The sequence below is a fragment of the Muntiacus reevesi genome, chromosome 8, assembly GCF_963930625.1.
Source record: "Muntiacus reevesi chromosome 8, mMunRee1.1, whole genome shotgun sequence".
Classification (NCBI taxonomy): Eukaryota; Metazoa; Chordata; class Mammalia; order Artiodactyla; family Cervidae; genus Muntiacus; species Muntiacus reevesi.
In genome coordinates this window covers 52280684-52306092 of record NC_089256.1, presented here as the reverse complement: position 1 = coordinate 52306092, position 25409 = coordinate 52280684, and the positions used below count along the sequence as shown (strand labels likewise).

The window sequence follows — 25409 nt, the reverse complement described above, 5'->3', positions numbered from 1 at the left end:
ATAGCATCACTGCTTCAATGGACATAAACCTGAACAATCTCCGGAAGATAATGAAGGACAGGGAGGTCTGGCGTGCAGCAGTCCATGGGCTCTTGAAGAGTCAGATATGACTTAGCAACTACACAGCAATAACAACAAAAGTGAACAAAATGAAAGAATGCAGAAATAAAACTGTTATCAGGCAAGAGAAGCAACAACGCATCAGTTGTAAACACTTCCAGTATCTCTTTCACTGGTAAAGGTTAGCCTGAAGCCTCAACCATCAGATCAACTGGAATCTAAGGGATGATGATGGTGACCTTTTCTGATCCATGTGACTCCAATCAACTAAAGCTTAGACACTGTTAACTGACTGAGCCCATTCATGAATATGCATGTACCCTTAGCTTAAAAACTTCCCCAGCTTTTTAAGAAAGGATGCATTGCTTTGGGAAAGATTCCCAGTGGTCTCATCACATGCTGCAAGTAATAAAATCTCCCTTTTCCCCAGCTTTGGCTTGGTTGTGTCTTTCAGCTCAACATTCACCAAGAGGAGAACCCAGTTTTTGGGGTAACAGATTCAGCAGGCTAAATGCCTAGAAGTAAAATCACAAAACAAGAGTTTTGTAAGATGTAAAGATAACCTATACAGGAAAGGAGTTGCCATTATTTGGTTTCCATCTTTTTCCCCCATTAAAACAACTGGGACTTAACAGTAACAGAGGAATTTTTGCATAACTCCAGAGTTCTACAAAAAGATAGTTTATACAGATCAGTACAGCAAGTTTCTATTTGCTGTTTTCATTAACACAGTCACCACACTAAATATAATAAAGAAAATTCCCATGGTCCTTCATGTGGGAAGTTTACTAACAAAGGCTGGGTCTATATTCGGTGTCACTTTGAAGGAATGGATATTGACTTCAGTTCAGTTCAGTTCAGTCGCTCAGTTGTGTCCGATTCTTTGCGACCCCATGAACCACAGCATGCCAGGCCTCCCTATCAATCACCAATTCCCGGAGTTTACTCAAACTCATGCCCATCGAGTCGGTGATGCCATCCAGCCATCTCATCCTCTGTCGTCCCCTTCTCCTCCTGCCCCCAATCCCTCCCAGCATCAGGGTCTTTTCCAATGAGTCAACTCTTCGCATGAGGCGGCCAAAGTATTGGAGTTTCAGCTTCAGCATCAGTCCTTCCAATGAACACCCAGGACTTATCTCCATCAGGATGGACTTGTTGGCTCTCCTTGCAGTCCAAGGGACTCTCAAGAGTCTTCTCCAACACCATAGTTCAAAAGCATCAATTTTTCAGTGCTCAGCTTTCTTAACAGTCCAACTCTCACATCCATACATGACCACTGGAAAAACCATAGCCTTGACCAGCTAATTGACTTCACTATCTTTCACAGGCCATGTCCTTCGTATGGGCCCATTTCCACATAAAACATAAAATGTTAAGAGCTCTAAGGGGGAAAAAGATATTTAAAGTTATAGAACTGCCTTAGACTACTAGCAGAGATAATAGAGATGGGGTCCAGGATTTCTTAAGATCTGGAAGCCTTCATTGAAACGCTGGGAGGAGGAAACAACAAAGGAGATTGAGGAGTAGCAGGTCTTGGAGAAAAGGTTAATGTGGGTCCTGAAAGCCAGGAGAGTGCTGAGTATCCAATATTCTGAGATGAACGTGAAGCAGTCCAGTAACCACTGGCAATATAGAATTGTTGGTGGCTTTTGACAATAGCAATATCAACAAATTAGTGGAATTAAAAGCCAGATGACTGCCAGGTAAGGAGTGAATGAACAAAATTATTTTTGATGCCTTTATAAACTGCACATGCATGTTTCAAGCTCGCCTAATTCATGAGTTTCTCTTGGATCTCCTTCAGATTCTAAAGCATTTAACCCGTCCAATACTCCTCTCAGGCTCCCGAGATTGCTCTAAGTTTATGAATGTTTTTCCTAAACAAAGACGTCATACAAAGAAGCCGGGCAAAAGGGCAGCAGTGGGTTTTCATTACTCTATTCTATTGGTCTATCCCTGTATTAACTCATTCTGTATTCCCTAGCCTCCTCTATGCTCCAGCAATATTAAATTTTCTTAAATTGGTAGCCACCCAGGGAGAATTTATCACCTGTATTTCACGCCTTTCAGTCCCTGCCCTGCACCTCCACCTTTCCGCTCCTCAACAATTTAATTTCAGAGGCACCAAGTTCCCAATTCCACCCCGGAAACAAAGAGCGCGGGGTGGGGTGAGGGGAGGGGGGAAATAAAGTGGTTCCTACAGGGGCTTTGAGTGCACGCGCGAGTCCACCGCCGGACCGTTTTTGCTGCCCTCCTGGAAGAGCGGGGTGGAGGTTTGGCCGACGGACCGAGTACGGGTGCCGGGCAGGCTCTTACGGAAGTCCATTCGCCATTGGGAGGGCCGAAGAGGCTGCTCTGTGCCCTTGTTACTGCGGGCCTCTTCCTGGGTCATTCCCGGAGCAGGACAGGACTGAGGCTGACACCAGGGCTCCCCGCTGGCCGCCTCGGCGCCTGTGTGACCTCCTCGCCGGCGGGATGTGGCGAGTTCGCCGGGCTGCCGTGGCCTGGTAAGTCCGGGCTCCGACCTGGCCCCGCTATTTCTGGGGCGTCCAGAAAACGGGGCTGCTCCATCACTACCTCCAGAGTGTGCAGGTAACTCTCAGGCCAGGCGGAGGGCAGTTGGATGGTTCCGGGATATTTTTGAGGTCCCAGAGTGACAGGAGCCCTGACTGGGTTTACCTGAGATGCTGGCCCCAGTACTGGCCCCTGTCCTTATTCCTCTCGGGAATATTCTGGACCCATTTCAGTCTTGGCCTGTTGTTTCTGTTGTCCTTTTGTACCTGCCACTTCACCCTCCTGTCCTCGCTGTTATCTCTGTCTCTGGTGGCTTCTGGTTTCTGTTCCCTCTCTCTTGGGCTCTATGGTGCTATCTATGTGTCACCTTTTCCGCATCTTTTTCTTCTACCTCCACCCTGGGTTTACAGTGCTTTTGCAGGTACCCGAGCTGTTCTGTTCGGGCAAAGAGGACTCTGCCTCTTTCCTTAGTCCGCTAAAGAACATGATTTGAAGTCACATTTGAAGCAGTGACGCATACAGCGTCAGAGATGGTGATTAGAGATATTCTGTTAATAGCAGCTTTCTTTTCAGTGTTCATGGAGGGAGAGTTGCTTTTTGGATGTGAGGTGGTGAATGTAGCACCACTTTTCTAATTACCGTGTTATTGTTGAGCTGGTCTGACTTAATCCTAAACCGAAAATGATAGAAGTATTTATATGTCTATGGGTTGCTATGTGCATTTTAATGAAATTAAATTTGGCTTTAATTTTTACACGTAGTTGTGTTCTGATGTCCTTAAATACCTTCAGGTTTAACTTATTGTTGCAGGCATGCGATGAGAAGTAACATGTATCAAGCAAAGTTGGAAAAACCTGGATTTCCTGAATTAACTCAGTCTCTAAACACCTGTCTTGAGTATTTTTTTCAGAGTGTTTTAGGTGGTGTAATTTATAGTGTTTGTAAGGGATGGAATCCATTTGCTTTATGTAGGTTAACCTTGAGTCTAAATTTAGAACTGAAAAAAAGCATACAATAGTTGTAGTTTTAGTCATTTAGAATACTTAAATAAGTTACTTCTGACCTCATGAAATTTTAATTTCTGAGTAAGCCCTTGGTACTAAACTAAGTTCTTTACAACCTTTTTATTTCTACTTCTTAGTATTTACTGGGGAAATATATCTAGTTTTCTTTACATAAGAAGAGGAAAGACTTCAGAAAATAGCGTACTTTGTTGAATTGATTAAGATATTTAGGAAATACTTTAAAAATTGAGTTTAGAAACAAACTAGATATCAACTGATAATTATTCAGTTCGATTCTGTCAGCTAAATTGTAAAGTTACTATTGACTCCATAGTCATGGTTTAAGATATCTTATGGTGACTGCACAGTTTAGCTGCCTGCCCAGTTAGAGATGAGGAAGGTCAGATGCCCCATGTTCTGGAGTTTGTCTTTTGATGTAGTTGAACGTTATGAAGGAGTACATTTAAATTCTTACTCTTTAACAAACATTCTTTGACGTGTACATCCTCATATGCACATACTCATAGACATGTAAGAAGACTGTTGACCAACATTTATTTAGGTGCAATAAGTATTTGCATAAAATTGTTGAAAAAATAATTACATGCTAGGAAACAGTGCGTAGGTTAAAAGAAGATGGATAAATGGAAATAGATGATTTCTGGAGTGAGGGTCGGGGAGCCTTGTTTTGCATCACATTTGATTTTTAGTTTGGCCTAAGTACAGAAGTATATATTCAAATTCTTTTCCACCATTCACTAATCATTCTACCTTAGGTGAGACACAGTTTAAAAAAGCAAATTGGAAAAATAAGGATCCTTACCAGGTTTTTCTGCGAGTTAACAGTAGCATTTGTGCAAACATCTGACATAATGCCTGTCAGTTACATACCCCTTGCCCCTCACTGCCCTCCTTCACAACATAATTTCAGTATTCCTCGATTCCTTTTTCTTAAGATATTTCTAATCCCATGTAATTAAATGAAATATTTTAGTTCTTTAGAATGGGGCCTGGCTGGTAGTAAGCACTATGACTGTGTGTTGAATAAGATAATCAAGTGTGTGTTTGTTGGTAGGAGACTTTGATTTGCTGCCAGGAAGAACAAGAGAGAAGAGCTCAGAAAGTAACATGTGCATTTAGATCCTTCTCTTTGGGGTGTTTTTTGGTCTCTTTCTGTTTCTGGGGAGTCTGGTACCTGAGGTGTTAATTTTTCCTTAATTTCCATCCATGAACCGTCTCTGGATTGTGAGACATGAGAAGGCAAAGAATAGATGTTGTAAGCTACTAGAACTTTTGTGATTAAAAGTTTATGTGCCCCTTTTTGTATAGGTGCATCCGTAATTCACGTTTATTTTCTTTCTTTTTAAAACAATTTTTAGTCATTTTATTTATGTCTGTGCTGGGTCTTTGTTGCTGCACAGGGCTTTCTCTAGCTGCAGTGAGTGAGGCCTCTCTCTAGAGTGAGGACTCTAGGGCACATGGGTTCAGTAGCTGTAGCGCTGGACTTGGCAGGTGTGATCTTTCCAGACCAGGGATCAAACACATGTCTCCTGTACATGTGGGTGGGTTCTTTACCACTGAGCCACCAGGGAAGCCCACATTTATTTTCAAGTCACTATTTTAACCTAATATTACATGAAGTCTTTTGGTATATCTACATGGCCTTCATATTTATCACTTTAATGGCTCTACAGTATCCTCTTTTGTTTATATGCCATAGTTGATAAATTTTTGCTCTTAATATTATATATTTAAGTGGTAGCATTATTTTTTGCTGTTATAACACATCTTTTTTTCCAGTTTTATTGAGATATAATTGACACACATCACTGTATAAGTTTAAGGTGAACAGTATAGTGATTTAACTTAAATACATCATGAAGTGATTATGACAATAAATTTAGTGAACAGCTATAGTCTCATATAGATTCAAAATTAAAGAAATAGAAAAAACATTTTTGTGATGACAATTCTTAGGATTTACTGTCTTAACTTTCATATATAGCATAACATCTGTGCTAATTGTATTTATCATGTTGTACACTACAGTCTTAGTATTTATTTTAGAACTGTAAATGTGTGCCTTTCGATTGCCTTCATCCAATTCCCCCTTCTACCGCCATACCTCTAGTAACCACAAATGTGATCTCTTTTCTAAGTGTGAATGTTTGGTTTTGAGGTATAATTGAGCTACAACACTACATTGGGTCCTGTTACACAGCATATTGATCCGGTATTTCTATACCATTTCAAAATGATCACCGTGGTAAAGTCTAGGTCAGATATGTCACTAAATAAAGATATTTTGTTTTCAGATTTACTGACAGCAAGTAGCTGTCAATAGTTAATAAAATAAGTCTCTGTTTTCCTTTAGTTTTGATTTTTTGGGCCATGATCATAACCCACATTTCGTAAATCAAGGGACAGGCTCTGGAGTCCCGCTGTCTAGGTTTGAATCCCTCCATTACTCCTCCTATCAGCGGGGACCTCAGTAACTTACTTATATCTGTCTGCCTTTTCCTTGTTGGTAAAATGGGGGTGATCCTGGTACTTCTGTCATAAGGTTGTCAGCAGGGTTAACTAGTTAGCGCCCACCGCAGCAGTGTCTGGCGCACAGTAACTGGTTAATGCCTGGGCGCTATCGTGAGACACAGTGTAATGGGTCAGGTGTGCCCTGTGTGGCTTCCCTTTTGCATATTGCTTTTTTACTATCATCTCTTTACATTGTTTTCCTGTCTGATCTTTCTCCCATACCTACTTTTCTTTCAGTGAGGTCTGCCAATCTTTAGTGAAACGCAGCTCTGGAACAAAAGGAAGTTTACCACTACAAAAACTACATCTGGTTTCACGAAGTATTTATCATACACATCATGCTACCTTAAAGCTTCAAAGACCCCAATTAAGGACATCACTGCAACAGTTCTCTTCTCTAACTAGCCTTCCTTTACGTAAACTGAAACTTTCTCCGGTTAAATATGGCTACCAGCCCCACAGGAATTTTTGGCCAGCCAGATTAGCAGCAAGACTCTTGAAACTCCGGTATCTCATACTCGGATCTGCTGTTGGGGGTGGCTATACAGCCAAAAAGGTGAGTTTCACCTTGCTACTGCTTTTCCAGTTACTCCAGCATATATTTTTAAGGTTTCATAGCATATGTCGTTTTTCTTTAGCGCAGTAGAATATAATTAGTTGTTTAAACATTTGTGTGTCTCTGTCATGTGCTAAACTGTTTTAATGGTACTAATAGGAAAATGCTCTCGGAATCTTAGTTATTATAAGAGGTGAAAATGGCCTAATGGAAGGAGAGTGACCTGGGAGTGAGAATACGTTGGTTTGGTTTGCAACTCTGCCGTTTAGTAGCCCAGGAAGGGAAGTAGGTGGCACGCTCCTGCAGCCAGTTCGTGGCAACTCTGGGACCAGAGGCAGGATCTCCTGATCCCTGGTTTGTCTTCACTCTATTCCTCAAATCATGTTTAAAGCCAAATCATGAAAACTATTTGAAACAGAAGTTTACTTTGAATTTTTCCATTTTCTATATTTAGTAAAGAAACATTTACATGCTTTATATGCTTGTCTGTTAGTTTATTTTTAGAAGAGCAAAGGCCACTTTGTTTCTCAAAATTGTGAACATAATACATTACTCTTAGCAGCTTAGCAAGTTTTAACAAAATGAATTTAGCTAGTTTTTATTTTATATGGCATTCAGATTATTTGATTGGCATACTTTCTTATCTTTTAGACTTTTGATCAGTGGAAAGACATGATACCTGACCTTAGTGACTATAAATGGATTGTACCTGACATCGTGTGGGAGATTGATGAGTACATTGATTTGGGTTTGTATCAACATTAGAATACTTTTCTTGGTTGTCTCTTTAGGAAAGAAAAATAGTTGTATTGAGATAGCTCCTTAACTCTAAATTTAAGGTTGCAGCAGTTTTATTTTCATAATGAAAGTAATAGACTGGCAGAGGAACAATTGGTAAGAAACAAAAATAATCCACTAGTCCATCACTTTAATACAGCTGCCACTGTAGTTTCTTTTAATTGTACCTACTTTGTGTATGTGGTTAATATTTTACTTTCCTTTTTAAAAATTGTATAGTCATAGTGAACAAACACTTTGCTATCTTGTCTTTTGTTACCTAACACATTTGTCAGCGTTTTCTATGCTGCCAAGCAGCCTTCTTGAACATCATTTTCAGTGTTGTATGTTACTCAGAACAGCTTCACCTAACTAGCTCTCTTTTGAGTACCTTGGTTACCTCTACTTTTTGTTACCAAATTCCTTAAAAGCCTGCTTGTGGCCAGAGTAATTTCTCCTGTTAGTCTGCCATTGTTCCTTTTTCTAGTGATAGATGAGAAACAGGTATATTTGACAGTTGTGATTGCCAGTAAGTCATGGTGATCTTTAGAAAAAAAATTGTCTGATGAAGTTATTTTCCTCAGGTCTCTCTTTATAGACTGTGTAGACTTTTTTTAGACTTTAGCTTAGGTGTATGCAGGGATGGATTTAATCTCTGCATGCACTGTTCACAGCACTTTCTTAAAGATTGTTGCATTGATAAAGATATTTACAAGAAAAGCAGTCCTTCCAATTATTTTTCTAACATTTATGAGGAGAGCTTTTTAACCTGATACATTCACCAATAATACACTGTAATGGCTACCAGCCTCGGTTCTGAAGCTAGGCTACCTAGTCTTAAACCTGACTGCCCCACTTGGCTGTCTCTGTGTTCCATTCCTGATCTGTAAAATGGGGCTGATGAGAACTGATTTGTAGCATTTCCACGAAGATGGAACAAGTTAATGTTTTTATTGCCTTTAGAATAAGACTTAATACGTATTTTTATTTTGAGAAACTTTGTGTTCTATCTTCTCCAGAGAAAGTTCGAAAAGCCCTTCTTGAATCAAAAGACACTGTAAAGTTTTACCAAACTTGGACAGAATTGTTGAGTATTTGTAAACAAAAATAAATACTTGGTCACTTTACAAATAAAGCTAGCAAAAATAAAGGCTTGTCTTGGGTTCATAGACAGTTTTTTCAAAATGGTAACATAAAAGGAGAAAGAGAAGTAATGAAATTCTATTCTTGAGTTTAAACTGACATTACTTTTTTTAGAATTTGGGCCAGGTGCTACAAAAGATTTTTAAAGTACTTCTTTAAAGTACTGGATTGATTGCAATCCAGTGTTAACATTTATACTGTGCTTCTGTCTCAAGGCATTTAACTTATGAATCAAAAATATCTAATCCATATGTTTGGGCCTTTTTAAAAAATTTTCATGGCTTATAGAATATCATCAGAATAACACATTGTTTCAGATACATGTAGCAATTATAGTTGGAATAGAGAGAAAAATGGAAAAACTAAGTTTGTATATGATTTATTTAAATTGTATGAATGATTCAGTATTCACATTTTAATTTGGAGACTACCTTTTCTTTTCTTCAGAGAAAATAAGAAAAGCCCTTCCTAATTCAGAGGACCTTGCAAAATTGGCACCTGACTTTGACAAGATTGCTGAAAGCCTCAGCTTACTAAAGGACTTTTTCACCACAGGTAAGGAAAGACCCGTATTTGATCTCATTTAAAATATCAGGAAACACAGAGGAAAGATACTTAAAATACATTCATTTTTTCCATCTTTTCAATGAAAATGTTTAGTACAAATAAAAGCCAGGTTTTTTTATTAGACAGATAAAACAAAATTTTTTTGCTCCATAGTTTTAATTTTTTTTAGTTAATTTATTTTTTGGCCACATTGCACAGCATGTGAGATCTTAGTTCCCTAACCAGGAACTGAACCCACGCCCCCTGCAGTGGAAACAGAGTCTTAACCACTGGACCACCAGGGAGGTTCCCGTGGTTTTAATTTTTGTTTGGCCCAGCAAAATGAAAAATTTCAAGAACTTAAACATCTTGGCTTTAGTCAGTGAGGGGAAAATAAGACACTTCTTCTTGACAAGTAGATGAGACTTCCTGTGTGTTTGCTATTCATAATTGATTAGAGCCAATTTTAAAACATTTAATGATAATGGACCATTATGAGTAGAATTTACTAAGGTCAATTCTGGTGTATTTGCCCAATTCTGCCCTACCATGATATAAATTTGAGGTCTCAGACATCATTGTTTGCTCATTCCTGTTAAATTTTACATTTCTATTTCCCCTTTTGCTGATTTTTCACAGGTCACAAATTGGTTAGTGAAGTCATAGACGCTTCTGACCTACTTCTCTTGTTAGGTGTGTAAACAGATATTTTTGCTGATCTTAACATGTCTTTTAAATGCTTCTAATAAACTAGTTGCAAATAAAATTGCAGACCAAATTTATAATGCTGCTTGTGCTGAATTTTAAAATGTCAGAATTATATTGGGCAAATTCATTATCCTAAATTTAGGTGGAAATAATAAAATAATTATTTTGTGATAAAACTAAAATTCCTAAGTATGTATCTAAATTATAAGAATAAAACTGTTAAAAAGAAAGTTTGCTTAACCAAACTATTTTCTTGAACCAGATCTGGTTGTTTCTCATAATTGAAACAGTCATTTTAGTTTGTTTCATCTGTCCTGTCACAGTTGACATTTTTACTTTTTTTACTGTATGTGGTCTGTTATGGCAATAGTGTATGGCTGAACTGTAAGTACTCTCTTGTAAAATAATCCTTATCAAAGATTCTTATTTTTTAATTGTACTTTTCAGTGACATTTTAAAAAATCAGTTAAACAGGTCCTATAATGGTTTTGAGAATTTTTTTTCTTAGGTTACCACTTTGTTCCTTAAAATAAGAATAGCTTTCCAAAATGATTTTTGCTCTAAAAATCCACTTACCTTTCAACTGACTAAATATAATATGGAATTTAGTTTAGACTTTGAGCTTCACTGGAGAATTTATAAGACTGCATATTTATCTTTAAGGTTCACCTGGAGAAACGGCCTTTAGAGCAACAGATCCTGGATCTGAAAGTGACAAGCGTTTTAGAAAGGTAAGTATAAAGGAGCAGTCTTCACATAGACAGTCTTGAAAGATTTTTTTTAAGTTTTTACCTGCCCTGGAAGATTTTAAAATGGTAACATCTGAGAAGCAAACATAACATTGCTCAGTGGAGGTGGTGTTGTTCTTGGTGACAGGAGGGATTTGTGCAACAGTTGTGGAGATAGAATTGGATAAGCCAGTTTCCCTCAAATATATTTGAGAAATATTAGTTTCCAGGGTTTTGGCAACAAAGGGTTTTGTTGTTAAATATGTGTGGGAGAAAACTGGTGTAAATAAAACAAGTAAGCTTCTTTTCTCTAGGATTTCTCAGACCCTGATATATGCATGCGCATTGTGAAGCTATAAGAGATTTGTCAAAATGTGCAGAGTTTTCTAGATATATTTACCAACAAAACCCTTTTTTCCATGAAATATCTTCTAGATACCAGTGTTTCATGATATACACTTAGGGGAAATCTTAAGGAAATAGCAAATTTGTTACTGAGGGATATAGATTTCTATTACATTGGTAGTCAACAAAATTATGTATGGAGTTATTTAGGATATGTTAATTTCCATACATGCTTTAAAATCCATATAAAGTTTTAGGAGATTTGCTGATATAGAATAACATGCATTGTTGCGTGTTTATATTCATGTTAGCCTGATATTGTCTTAGTCTTCACTTTTTTCATCTTTTCAAAATTGTAATATAAGTGATTCCTTGAAAGCTTTTTTCAAAATAATACCTAGGTAAATAGATATCTGAAAAATACTCTACGAACATTTAAAAATTAAGTACAAACATTTAACAAATAATGAAGGTTATTGTGGTTGTAATGCATTGAGGTAAATAATTTCATGGCTTTTGGGGGAAGCAGGAAGAAAATAATTGCTTTGTGTAGATTTCCATCTGGTTTCCTATCCTTCAACTTTGAACTCTTTATGTGATATTCCACGTGTCAGTTATATTTCAAAAGCTTTTTTTTTGTTTTGTCTTTTAACCTGATCTTTTGTAGAAAACATTTTTCAAGATGTGTGTATGTGTGCATGTGTATTTGTCTTTTAACTTGATCATTTTTGATAACCTTTTCCATTTTCTTTTCCTTTACCCTTGGCGTTATTTTGACCAGGGACACCCTTGACTGTGCATGCTACTGGGAAGAAAAATCTGAATAGAAATTAGCCTATGATGATCAATTTGTTTTTTGAGCCAAAGGCTTGACCCTTGCTGCAGGGAGATTTAATGTGCAGAGAGAAAACAAATGTATCTGAGAAGGAACCTCTGTTACAGAGGAGGTAGTATGATTTTGAAGTGACAAGATTTGTTGTTGCCTAGATCAGTTAGGCGAGGCCTGCATCTCTGTTCTTTTCTGACATGGCCTACGATTGTTTTGGTTCATGAGAATCCTGCCTGTTTTGGACCTGACAGATAATTCCCTTATAATCCTGCTAAAGTGACAAATGAGTAGTAATTGATAAGTGGTCAGGAGCTTTGCAGTATAGAAGAAACAAGAGAAGTAATCTTGAAAATTTATTTGTATTTACAGATTTCACTTTATACAGTAGTTCAGTTCAGTCATTCAGTCACGTCTGACTTTTTGCGACCCCATGTACCGCAGCACACAAGACCTCCCTGTCCATCACCAACTCCCAGAGTCCACCCAAACCCATGTCCATTGAGTCGGTGATGCCATCCAACCATCTCATCTTCTGTCGTCCCCTTCTCCTCCTGCCTTCAGTCTTTCCCAGCATCAGGGTCTTTTCCAATGAGTCAGCTCTTCGCATCAGGTGGCCAAAGTATTGGAGTTTCAGCTTCAACATCAGTCTTTTCAATGAACACCCAGGACTGGTCTCCTTTAGGATGGACTGGTTGGATCTCCTTGCAGTCCAAGGGACTCTCAAGAGAGTCTTCTCCAACACCACAGTTTAAAAGCATCAATTCTTCTGTGCTCAGCTTTCTTTATAGTCCAACTCTCACATCCATACATGACCACTGGAAAAACCATAGCCTTGCCTAGACGGTCCTTTCTTGGCAAAGTAATGTCTGCTTTTTAATATGCTGTCTAGGTTGGTCATAACTTTCCTTCCAAGGAGTAAGTATCTTTTAATTTCATGGCTGCAGTCACCATCTGCAGTGATTTTGGAGCCCAGAAAAATGAAGTTTTCCACTGTTTCCCCATCTATTTGCCATGAAGTGATGGGACTGAATGCCATGATCTTAGTTTTCTGAATGTTGAACTTTAAGCCAACTTTTTCACTCTCCTCTTTCACTTTCATCAAGAGGCTCTTTAGTTCTTCTTCACTTTCTGCCATAAGGGTGGTGTCATCTGCATATCTGAGGTTATTGATATTTCACCCGGCAATCTTGATTCCATCTTGTGCTTCCTCCAGCCCAGCATTTCTCATGATGTACTCTGCATATAAGTTAAATAGGCAGGGTGACAGTATACGGCCTTGACATACTTCTTTTCCTATTTGGAGCCAGTCTGTTGTTCAATGTCCAGTTCTGTTGCTTCCTGACCTGCATACAGATTTCTCAAGAGGCAGGTCAAGTGGTCTGGTATTCCCATCTCTTAAAGAATTTTCTATAGCTTATTGTGATCCACACAATTAAAGGCTTTGGCATGGTCAATAAAGCAGAAGTAGATGTTTTTCTGGACCTCTCTTGCTTTTTCGATGATTCAGCGGATGTTGGCAATTTGATCTCTGGCTTCTCTGCCTTTTCTAAAACCAGCTTGACATGGTTTTAGACATGAGACATGAGGGCAGATTTTTTTGATAAATAAATAAATGGAAAAATACTGAAACTACATTTTAGTAAATGCTTTTAATCAGAAAAGTTTAAACTTGTGTCCACTATAGAAAAATACTGAAAAGAGCCCTTAGTGTGAACTTAATAATATTTTTGAGACCTGAAGGCAAAGTCATAATTGGAGTGGCAAGCCTTCTTAGTGAATTTATGGACTCACCTAGTTTGTAAATCCCCAGATTTCTGCATTCAGTCATAATATATATAGGTAACGGGACCATATAGTATATCTCCTCTTTTTAGATTCAGTAACATTGTTGTGTTCTAGTGCAAATTAATTTGTTAAATTGAGACATTTTCTGTGCTTTTGTTCGATCATGTTTCTGATTGGTCATAAACATCTCACAGAAGTAGGGAATATAATTATTCTGAAGGTTATAAGTACATGTATAATTTATAGAAAATATTTGAAGTCCAAATCATAAAGTGTTGTTACCGTTTTAAAAATAATCATTAAATAGTAATGTTCTTCCTTTCCACATGTTACTATAATTCTTATCTGTGTGGCTTTACTTATTTTGTACCTCCCCACTTCTCTCTTTCCTTTCTCTGCCTAATTTTCCCTTATCCTCAAAGTCCAGCTCAGTCATTACCTTCATGAAGCCTTCTGTAACCATTTTAGTCCCAGTAATTATACTCTTAACATTTAAGACATTAGACAGATGAAGCACTATTTACTTTGGTTTCCATTCTTAGTATGTAATGGGCTACTTCTGTCATAAAATCTCTGGTTCTGAAAGCACCTAGGATATTGTTGAAGTCTTAAAAAAAGAAAAAAATCCATCAATTAATTTAACTCAGTAAAAGGCTAGTTTAAAGTAAGTAAATTTGACTAATGCTAACAAGAGTGGGCCCAAATATTTTATGTAATGTGTCATTTTGCTGTGATTACCTGTGAATTTCTCTTGGCCTTCAATATTTGACAACTATTGAGGAGAACAAGAATGTGAAGGAGCACATGTACTTGGACTTCTGAATTATAACAAAGCAGTATTGCTTAAGTGGGATTTACATTTCTGGAAATCCTCATGCAACAAATGATGTAAACTGTAGCAAAATGAAATTCTCACAACCAGCACCATCAAGTAGCCACAGATCCAGGAAGCTTAAGTTTCCTGAGCAGCTAACAACTAGCAGTTGTACATGATTAGATACTTAAAATTTTATTCCTTAATAATCATATTGCATTTTTATTTTTTTTTACATTAAATATATACTGTGTACATAACACTGTCTTTAGGTGTAATAATTTGGAACAAAGGGGATTTGGTAGAAATTGTAATTTTAATAAAAACTATTGGTAATAGACTGATTTGTTCATCTTTTAAAATTATCATTTGTAGAAATTGTCCAAATAGTAAAACAGGATATGGTATTTCTGAATTGGGGCAAGTTAAATAATTCAAGTAGAAAGACTCGTTTCCTTTTGATATCCAATATTAAATGTATTTTGATTGGCTCTGAATATCTTGAGAAGAATTATATATTACTAGGAGGGAGAAAAGTAGGAAAATAGATCTTTATAGCTAATAGCAGAATTATTCAAACTTTGAAAATAGGTTAGTGCCTAGAAATATTTTTTAAGTATAACGGGAAAGAAGTTCTTACTTTCACAAAGTTGTCTCCTGGACCCCAAACTAATAAAACAGAGGTTGGCAAGCTTTTTCTTAGAGGTCCAGATTGGAAATATTTTAGGTTTGCAAGCCCTATGGGCTCCAGCCCACTATAGTTTGCCAGTTCCTTCTCTAAAGAGTAATTTACATGTGTCCTCTGAAGTGTTGTAGTTTTACCATTTTCCTTATTAACGTGTAGATTGAGCCTGAAGGGTCAAAGACACTGAAAATAGTGACTGTAGAGCTCACAGGATGCTATCAGGTGTAGACGTTGGAGTCAGGCTGCCTGTATTCAGACCCTGCCCTTCCGGTTTTCTGAGGTGTGTGACCTTGGATAAGTTCCTTAGTTTCTCCAAGTTTTTGGCTTCCTCTTCAGTAATAGGGGGCATGCTACCTGATAATGGTTAGTGTGAGTGTTTCATAAAGCCCTTCAGCAGAAGGTCTGGCACATAATAAAACTCAATAAATATCAACATAATATTATTATCATCTAATACTTTGAATTGTGGCATGAGTTAACAGCATATTAATGTTATTTGATTAATTTCTTCTTATTTCCTGTTGAGTCTGTTCTGGGAATTGTGATAAGTGGGAAAAATGGATTGTAGGGTTGATGTGTAGCTTATTTACAGAGTAAGCAATTTTTAGGAAACCCGATTTGGATTTTATGCTATAAACTTTGTGTATTTTTGCAACAAACATGTGCCAAGCCCTAACCTAGGTGCTGGCCATGACACACCTAAGTGTCAAGACCTTATTCTATGTGCTAGGTATAAAAACAAACAAGGTATAGACCCTGCTCTGCTGTTCATATTTAGAATACTGTTAAAAATACAGTATTTTATTTTTTTGGCCATGCCTTTTGGCTTACAGGATCTTAGCTTTCTGACCACCAAGGATCAAACCTAGGGCCATAGCAGTGACAGCTCCAAGTCCTAACTACTGGACAGCCAGGGACTTACCAAAATGTAGTATTTTAAATGTATTCACATAAAAATGAGTCATAATTTCAAGGTTTTTAAAAATAATAACCATCAACTTTTAGAGGTCTTTCAGCACTTTCAGTTTATGTCTTGGTTTTTGGAGTTACCACTGATTTTCTTGGTCTGACACTATACTTTTTTAAAAATCCGAGAACATTGTACATGCGATATGGGACCATGAGAGCAGCAGTGTCAAATTGACAGTAACCAAGAGTTGTTTTGAGAGTGTATCATATGTGGTTGTTTACAATAACTACTATTATAGACCACAGTTACTGCGTTTTTAATATATATCATTTAAAAATAATGTACTGTTTCTTGAGAGAAAAATGTCTGAACTTGGAAAATATTTATTAAATGTTTTGTTTATATAAGGATGTATCTTACACAGGAGGCACATGCGTTTTTCTTCCTCCTTATTCAACATGGCCTTGGCTTTAAAAGCTAGCCTAGCAGTGCTTAGAGTGAGATGTGTTGCCTAAAATAAAAGTAACCTTTTTTAGTTGTATAGTATAGTGTAAATAGTTCTTTTCTGTGTCTAATTCTTGTTTTCTTCCTACTTTTTTCAGGAGGTAACTGTTAATTTCAACTACCTTCACATAGCAGTGCTTCAGTAACAGACTTGGAAGGAAAGTGAGGTGTCACTAGAAAGAGGGTGTTTTTCTTGTACTTTAATAGATGTTAGAATATTTGCCATACAGTTTGTATATACATGTAAGGAATGGATTAGGGAGGGGTGGTTAAGTTATCAGTAAATAAGAAACCTGTGCCTAAGAGACCAGCACAGTTTAGAAATGTGGAATATTTTTCTTACTGCTTTGGCATTTTATAAACTATAATAATGGGGATTATGTTAATTAAAGCACAGGCACATTAATGTGTAAGCCAACATGGGATGCCTTCTTTAAAAGACAACTATTTTGAGAAATCTAAACACTTGGATGAGTAGAAGCTATTATGATAAATGACTGAATGAAAATGAGCTGGGTAATTTCTTTCTGCCTGATGAAAGGCAGTGATACATGAAATGAAAGAAAAGGACATAAAAAGTTACGGGAATGATGAGGCTAGTGAGTTGACATCGCATTTCTTTTAGATTTATCAATGACCATAAAAATGTTTATTTAAAGACTATAAAAGATAACTGCAGTTTTTTATATTTTGTACTATTGAATTTGGAAACAAATGTCAAAATTTCAGTTATGTTACTTGCCACTTTGATGTTCTCTTACTTGTCATGCAGAAATATCAACTAGTTTCATCCTTTGATTTATAGTAAGTCAACCAGTTTCATTATATTGGTATAGCTTAATGTATTAAACCTAAGAATCAAGGTAAAAATTCCCCTAATTGTTTGTTAATATTTCCCTTAAAGTGCTGTACTATAACACAGCTTTTCTTTTTGTATTTATTTCTTTTCTGGTGAACTTTTTTATATATATATAAATCTTTGGATTATATAAACTAACTTATGCTTCTGGTTGAGTCTGCTAATTAAAATGTAAGTGTAACATTAATCAGTATTTCATTTTAAGAAACTTTATTTTCTTTAATATAATCATAAAGTATTTTTGGCAGTTAGTTATAAAGCTGTGAGGCTATTTGAAACTCCTTAGATTATTTTAATGAAGTTTTATTTTCATTTTTAATTTTAATTTTCCTAACTTTTTATTTTTATGACTTGGTAAAAATTGAGCTCATTGTTCTCCCAGGTAAACCATTCTTATGAAGATTAAAGAGTGACTTCATCGCAACTTTACCTTTTTAGGATTTCTAGTTGAGAAAATGTAAGGTTCATAGAATTGTCAATTCCCAGTTGTTACTTCTCCTACATTTCTTGAGGTTGATTATCTAATAGACCATCAGTTAAAAGGACTGTATAGAAAATGACATGTATTTTAGTTTCATTCCACAAGTGAATGCACTGCCTTAGATGAACATTTCATTATTATTAAATGGAATGAATTTTAAGCATAAAAATGGTGATTACTTTGTACATAGGTCCAAACTGAGTCTTGTTTCTGTTTTGTTTTGTAACAACTGTATTATCTCCATATTTTAGTTATGTTCTTTAATAAGTTGTGCTTTAGTAATTAATGTACCCTTGGTTATATTCTCAGAGGCCATTTTTACTGAATGTCAGAACAGCTCATAAAAAGTGAGAATTCAGTCACACTTCTTATTTGTTGTTGTATAAAGTTAAAACAGTACCTCAAACATTTTTAAATTAAAAAACTCTTAAGTTTTAATCAAATAAGATTATGTGTGTAGCCATGTAAAATTATGAATTAATGTAAAACTTTTATTAACTTGATGCTCAAAACTAAGTTTTCAGGGATATTTTTTGATTTATTTACTTTTTGGCCATGCCACATGGCATGCAGAATCTTAGTTCCCAGACCAGGAATTGAACCCGAGCCCCCTGCAATAGAAGCAGCCAGAGTCTTAACCACTAGACCACCAGGGCAGTCCCTTGCTGCTGCTGCTGCTGCTAAGTCCCTTAAGGGATCTTTAATTGAAGACATTAGATGTTAAGGAAAAATATTTACTTAAAAATAATGATTTAATAAGTAATTAAGCTATTGTGTATCCTCCATTTAGTCTTAAGAAACTTAACGGTTGAGAATTAGATTCAGGCCTGTAAGATCAACACTTGAAAAATCACTTTTTTTTTCCCCCTATGTATCAAGTCAGGAACATACACTGGTTCATATTGGCAGTTCAAAAATACGGGTGAAAGTATTTGTTTCTCAATGTTCCTATTACTCATTTAGTTAACTGTAGTTCCAACCTTCCTTGAGCATTCCAGTTAGTCTAGGTTTTACTGTATGTTGATATTATATCTGGCTCATTTTATTCAGCAAACAGCCACTTACTGCATTTTCCTTTTCACTTTTTAGACTATGGTGTTTTATATTTGAGACATAATTTTACTGAGGGGAAAAGTGGAAATGTGGTACAGAGCCCGGTTATATAGTGGCTCTAAAGGTACATAACTGAGTTTCCATTTTTGTTACAAGCTATCCATCCTCCCTAACTTACATCTGTTCCTTTCTTGTGCCCTTTGGTTTAACATTGTTCTCCTCCCCAATTTTCCTCTTCTCCTGGCTGTAAACTCACGGCAGGGTCTGCTTGGTGAGCTCATTCTCTTACAACAGCAAATTCAAGAGCATGAAGAGGAAGCACGCAGAGCTGCTGGCCAGTATAGCGCGAGCTATGCCCAACAGAAGCGCAAGGTGATGGATGGTTTAAGGGGGCTACTGATTTGTTTACACCAATCGGCCGTTTCTACCAATGTCATGTCACCTTAATCCATTCATGGACTACAGTTACGAGAAATGAGTTTTGATAAGATAAAAATATGAAAGATAATACAGACATGCAACTTTCTAGAGTATGCAAACAAACCCAAAATATTAAGCATAGTAATTTATTTTCTGAAAATTAGATGATATGTGAGGGTTCGTGGACTTGTACTTAGATGATTGTGAATTGCAGTTTACTTGGCCCAGTTATTGAGTCACCGTAAATCTGTGGCCAACTTATCTATTCTCTAAGTTTTCACTTCTAAAATGAAAAGGGTTACTGTGAATGACCATGTTAAATTAAAGAATGAAGTGGTTTTGTTTTAGTTAAAATGATTCAGCAGAGAATTCTTGTTTCCTACAAAAGAAAACTATTTTGACCTAACTTTTGGACAGTTATTCTTAAATACTTTGATAAACTTGTGATAAGACTTTTGACATTTATTAACAAAGTCAGCACAGATTTTCACCTTGTCCACTGAAAAATTGAACATTGGAAATTTGATATGATTCTGGTCACTAAAGGACAGATTCTAATAAAACTCAGTGTAACACTGTACAAATATTTCCTTACAGGTGTCACCAAGAAATCCTTAAAATTAATGCTTTCGGCTTTAGATGATCCTATAGTGTAGATCCCCAGGTTAATGTCCTAAAGAGACTAGAGTCAAATGAAGTGTTTAAAATGATTTTTAAAATTTTATTGTAAGATCTTGACATCGGCTAGTTACATATATTAGAAAAGTTTTACAGTTAGGTATAAATCTTAGGAAAAATGATCCAGTCATATAATTAACTTCCTGTACGTTCTGATATTGAAATCAACCAACATTACAGATAATTAGTGAAATGATCCTGCTGGCTAACCCTATCGCATTTGGTGGTGGTTAGTACTTAAGAGTTGTAATCATAGTTTATTTTTTCAGTGTCGCTTCCTGGCTTTTCTCAATTCCATGGCTGTGAAATAAACTGCTATATGTCATTTAGCTTTCAGTAAATGAATAATATAGGTGGAAATAGAAAGCAAATTATTTTCCTGCTTGTGTTAAATCACAGGAGGACTTAGTATAAATGGTGTTGACCATTCTCTATTCTCCTGCTGTTCAGAGTACCACTTAAATATACTAACAAGTTGGATGCTCAGGCTAAGCTTCTGTCCTTAGCTTCATTATAAACAAGAGGGAAAGGAACTGTTATGTTTTGGTGTGTTAGTTAGAAATATGAATATAGCTCTTGTTTTCAAGACCAGTAGATCTTGTTTTTTTCTTAATGGTAAAATAATTTACAGTGAGCCCCATAGATCTGCTATTTTAAGATTCTAAGATAGTGTAAGATTATTAATATCCTGTTGAATCTGACAGTTTAAATGAAAGCAGTAGTGAATACTGTTACTTTTTACGCAGCCAAGGGCCTTTTTTCAGACCTGGTGTTATCCTTCCTCTTCCTAATATTTATTGGATTATCCATGTATAACCCTTTTATTCCTCACTCTCCATATTTGTGAAAGAGCTACTGACAGGGCTGTACCTCTGTCTATTTTGTTTATTAAGATGTACTTAGAAGGGCGCAGAACGGGGCTTGTTCCTGCCCACTTACCTTGTGTGAGAGTAAATGAGACGAAAAACAGTTTGTGCACCTCTATCATAGTATCATTCTTTTACTGTCCTTAAAGATGATTTCCTTACTGTGTCTTCCCTCCATTCCCCTTATAGTTAGTACACTGGTGACTTCAGCCTTACATTGTCGTAATGACCAAAGTGCTAATTTGATGAGGCTTTTATCTTTCCAGGCATTTGAGGTTTACTTGAGGTACAAAACCACAGCTACTTTTGGTCATTTTTTGATGATTCTTTCCTACTGCAGTTTGAAAATATTAGTAGGCCTTCTTTTTTTTTTTTTTTAATGCTTTCTGGGGTTTTTTTTGTAATACCGCACAGCATGTGAGATCTTAGCTCCTTGACCAGGGATCAAACCCGCACCCTCTCCAAGGATCTTAACCACTGGACCTCCAGGGAAGTTCCTATTTATATCTTATTGGTAGCAGCTAGTAGATTTTCCCTGTATTATTCAAGCAGAGGAGCTCATGCAGAGGTAGTAGATTAAAACTGCCATTGGTAGATTTGCCTCCTGTAAATGTGTATGTACACATACATAGAAATTTTTGCAAGTCTTATACATTTCCGTATTTCAGAATAGCTACAATTGCTTAGTAGGAAGAAATACTTAAAATTTAAAAATCAGGCTTGCTTTTGTTAGGAGCTAGTAAAGGTTTTTCTCTTTCAGCTTTAGCTTGTTTCTGCAGAGGGTTCCACTCTTTCTCCATCAGTTTTACAGCCCTGGAATTGTAGGAAAGTTCTGGTTTCAAGACTGTTGATACCCTTTTCTGTCAGGGTGAGTTTTGAACTAATTTCATAATGAAAACTAAATATATTAAACAACAAGACAAGGACTTACTGTAAGTAGCTGAATTTTACTAGTAAATTGCATCAAAATAAAATATATCCCAGGTTGCTAGTTAAGACCTCAGATAAATGATAGACTAACAATAGCATGTATTATTCTCTTAAAATACGTTAAAGTGTCTTATCACTAATCTTTAAGCTTTATTTTGTGAACCTAAAGGTTTTAATCTTGTTTCCTATAAAATCCTAGATCTAATTCTTGACTCTATCATCAACCTGTCTTTTATATCATATAGTATTAATCTTTTAATTTAATGTTAAGCAGATAGAAATGGTATTGGTGAAATTATGCATGAGTTATTTCAAACAGTCATGCCAGAAGGGCACATGATAAATTTAAATACTCCAAAAATACAAATTTATAAAAATCCTAAGTCATTGTTACTAAATACTAATATTAGCATAAAAATTGTGTTTGTTATATTCTAATAACCTTATATCATTTTAACTCTTTATGTATCTGTTTTATTTTACCACATTGTCAAAGTTAGTCTTTTATAGTCCTTGGCTTGTGTAAACGTTCTGTTTTGTGTAATTATATTGCTTTTTTAATTATTGCCCCAGTTGTAGAGAGATGTTGGATTTTCTACTGTAACTTAGATTGTATTGCATGATATCATTAAATATTCACATCCTGTAGTAATACTGTTTATACATTTCATACTACTTCAGTTGGATGAATATTTAATGGAACAGAGTAAATCAGAGTAACTTTCCAGATGAATTGGGAATATAATCTACATAACAAAATTTTTATGATCACATTGGTGTGTGATACCATGTGTATGATCACATTATGAGTGTGATATCATGCCATATGATCAAAATATGGAATTTATTTCTTCATTGCCCTTCAGGATTTTGTTCCTTGGGTTGTGGGCTCCTCAGCATGCTTGTTTTCTCACACTTTAGGAGATGATTAATAATTCTTAGTCCGTTTTACACAAACACAGTCAAATGAAAAATGCTTCTGTCCAGAAGCTGCTGCTTGCTCTACAGGAGTGGGAAGCAGTAATACAAAGTTTGTTTTATGTTGCATTTTTCTAATTCACAGAATAAAATTTGAAATTTTTAGACAAAGGCTTTTTAGGAAAAAGCAGTTATGGATTATGTACCTAATATTTCTAGCAAGTATTGTCATTTTTATTTAAAAGAAGTTTGGGGGGAATTTTGAGAAAGCATTTGGAAATAGGAATTAAAATCTCAAAAGTAACATTTTATTGCATGGATAAGAGTTATTAATGTCCACTTCAATAAGCAAATCATTTAGAATATTTTCATATGTATTTGCTACCATGAGGTCTTGGCTGCTTAAGTAGCCAGTGAAATCAGGATGAATAAAGATTTACATGAGTTTTAACTTGATTTTTGTCTCCTGTGGAATAAAATCACGTTTAAAAATTTTGAGTACAGAAATTAGATAATTATTTTGAGATTGAGAATGGCAGCTTCGGCATCTCCCTAAGAAGTTAAAGCAGTTGTGTGGGTTTGTCCTAAGTGACATCATTTAACTGCAATTGGTTATTGTGTTTTATATTTAGAATTGTGATTATTTTACAGCCTGGTGTAGAATAAAGCTCTTTATTTTGAATATCTTATCTTAGAACTATTAGCATTAGTAATAATTAGGAGTCATTTCCCCAATACCTGTGGATTTTATCCTACTTTTGTTTTATTTTCAAATCAGTTTTGTTTGCTTTACTCAACTCCATTGCCTCTGATGCATTCGCTTTATTATGGGTTAGAAGATCTTGCAGTGGAACTAAATTTAAAAACAAGCATCTGGCTCCACTTAAAGCTCTGAAAATGCACTTGTTCTTTGCACATATTAAACACTTTCCTACTTATGGAATAGAAATGGATAAGTGTTTTCTTAAAAGATACACTATGACCAATGAATTTTTTCAGTAGCTGTACATTATAACGCGTCTGACTTCGAAAACATTTTTGTAAGGATTTCAGTGCTTTATTTCTCAGGCATCCAAGTCCCTGTGCTTGAGTATAAAACAACCTGTCAAGAACATAGTAAATGTATGTGTTGATCTCTTATTTTTCTAACAAGCCAGTCATAAGAAATGACTACAACGGCAATAGGAAGATGATCTCTTTTTAAGGTTTTCATTTATATAAACTTTTCAAGAGCTGTTTTTGTTGATGAATAAGATTACTTTCTTAAATAAGCATTTGATTTAAAATTTCCTTTGATTAAATATCCATATAAAGTCTATAGTTTTTACTCTTAAAAATGGTTTCTTTAAAAAGTTAACTTACTGTATATTCTATATAAATCTAATTCTACTCAAATAAAAAAAAATTATTTTAAATATTTAGGTATCAGACAAAGAGAAAATTGACCAGCTTCAAGAAGAGCTTCTGCATACTCAGGTAATACTAATATAATTCATAGTCAGGTAAAAAGAACCAAAGAGTTTGTCTTGTACTCTAAATTTGGTGATGTGGAAATTTATCTGAGCAAAGTTTGTAGTGATTTAATGATAGAACCTTATTACTGTCATCAGTAGATGCCCCCACAAATGTAAAAGCTAATTGAGAAATAAGGAATAATGAAGGAACTTGATAAGCTTAATTAACTCATTTATGTGTAAAACCTATTGTTGAGTGAATCTTATGCTTTTAATTTTAGAGGAAGACTGTGGCAGAAAAGACGGGGGAAAGTGACTTGTCCTTGTATAAACCTGTGCTTGCCTTTTTACATTGATTGGCTAATTAGAGTAACAGTTAAAAGAAATTGAAGTGGAGTCTATCACAGTTCTCTAGAGTCCAAAGCCAATCAGATAATAATCTTTCTAAAGGTATTAATATTTCTCACACTACTTTAAAGAGTTATTCTCTTATAGTTGATGATACAATTATTATTTTAAAGACTTGTTCTGTGCAATGTAATTGAGTAGGGAACATTCTCGTGAAAAATTGCCACATTATCCACTCTATCATTAATTATTCTCTATAGATACAATGATATGTGGTAATTAAGTTTAAATTTAAAAGACTTCGTCGGGACTCTTTTTTAGGGAAAAGTACAACAAAGCAGTTTAAATAAAATTAGGAACCAGTGTATGTTGAGTCTCAGGTTTTCTTCATATCTATGTATTGCTTCTTATACTCAACAGTATGTTAGAATCAAGTGTGCTCTGAGCAGCCCTAACATTGTTATGATTGGAGTCTGTAGCTAGAGATTAAGAATCACTGGCCTCAGAATGTGATCTCTGGAGCATTAGCATCAGTATTACTCTTTGGAAACTTGTTGGAAATGCAGATTATTGGTCCCATCCCAAATGCACTGAATCAGAAACTCTGGATATGGAACTGAGCAGTCTTTGTTCTTAAAAACCCTCAAGTGATGTTGATGAGTTCTTAAGTTTGAGAATTACTGGCCTAGAACTTTGCAGGATGGCCCAGTAGCACATCTCTGCAGGAAGCCTGCAGACTGACGTATACTAAAGAGTGTTTCCAGCACCAGAAAATGTAGACCCCATAATTGATTGTGTATTTACCAAGTGAACCAGTAGAAATCCTACCACTGTTGTATATACCTGTTGATATCAATCCTTCCATTTGTTGGAAGCTGGTAGGCATTGTTGAAAGTACTTTATGGAGAATTCATGATATAATAATGGCATTATGTATATTAATAGTGTCCAGTTAAAATAAA

The 25409-nt window shown here is 35.8% G+C and overlaps 1 protein-coding gene across 5 annotated transcripts in view; it reads left to right on the top strand.

Moving 5' to 3' along the window:
- Positions 1 to 2390: 2390 nt before the first annotated feature.
- The window catches only part of OPA1 (OPA1 mitochondrial dynamin like GTPase), a 78196-nt gene continuing 55177 nt past the window's right edge, over positions 2391 to 25409 (top strand). The window contains exons 1-8 of one of the 5 annotated variants that reach the window (XM_065942240.1): positions 2391 to 2567; positions 6348 to 6666; positions 7318 to 7414; positions 9034 to 9141; positions 9772 to 9825; positions 10504 to 10571; positions 19095 to 19205; positions 24068 to 24121. In XM_065942240.1, coding sequence (XP_065798312.1) covers positions 2536 to 2567; positions 6348 to 6666; positions 7318 to 7414; positions 9034 to 9141; positions 9772 to 9825; positions 10504 to 10571; positions 19095 to 19205; positions 24068 to 24121 — 843 coding nt within the window. In that variant the 5' untranslated portion in view covers positions 2391 to 2535. Of the gene's footprint in view, positions 2653 to 6347; positions 6667 to 7317; positions 7415 to 9033; positions 9142 to 9771; positions 9826 to 10503; positions 10572 to 19094; positions 19206 to 24067; positions 24122 to 25409 lie in introns of all 5 variants that reach the window. The other 4 variants (XM_065942244.1, XM_065942241.1, XM_065942242.1 and 1 more) reach the window with 4 other exon arrangements.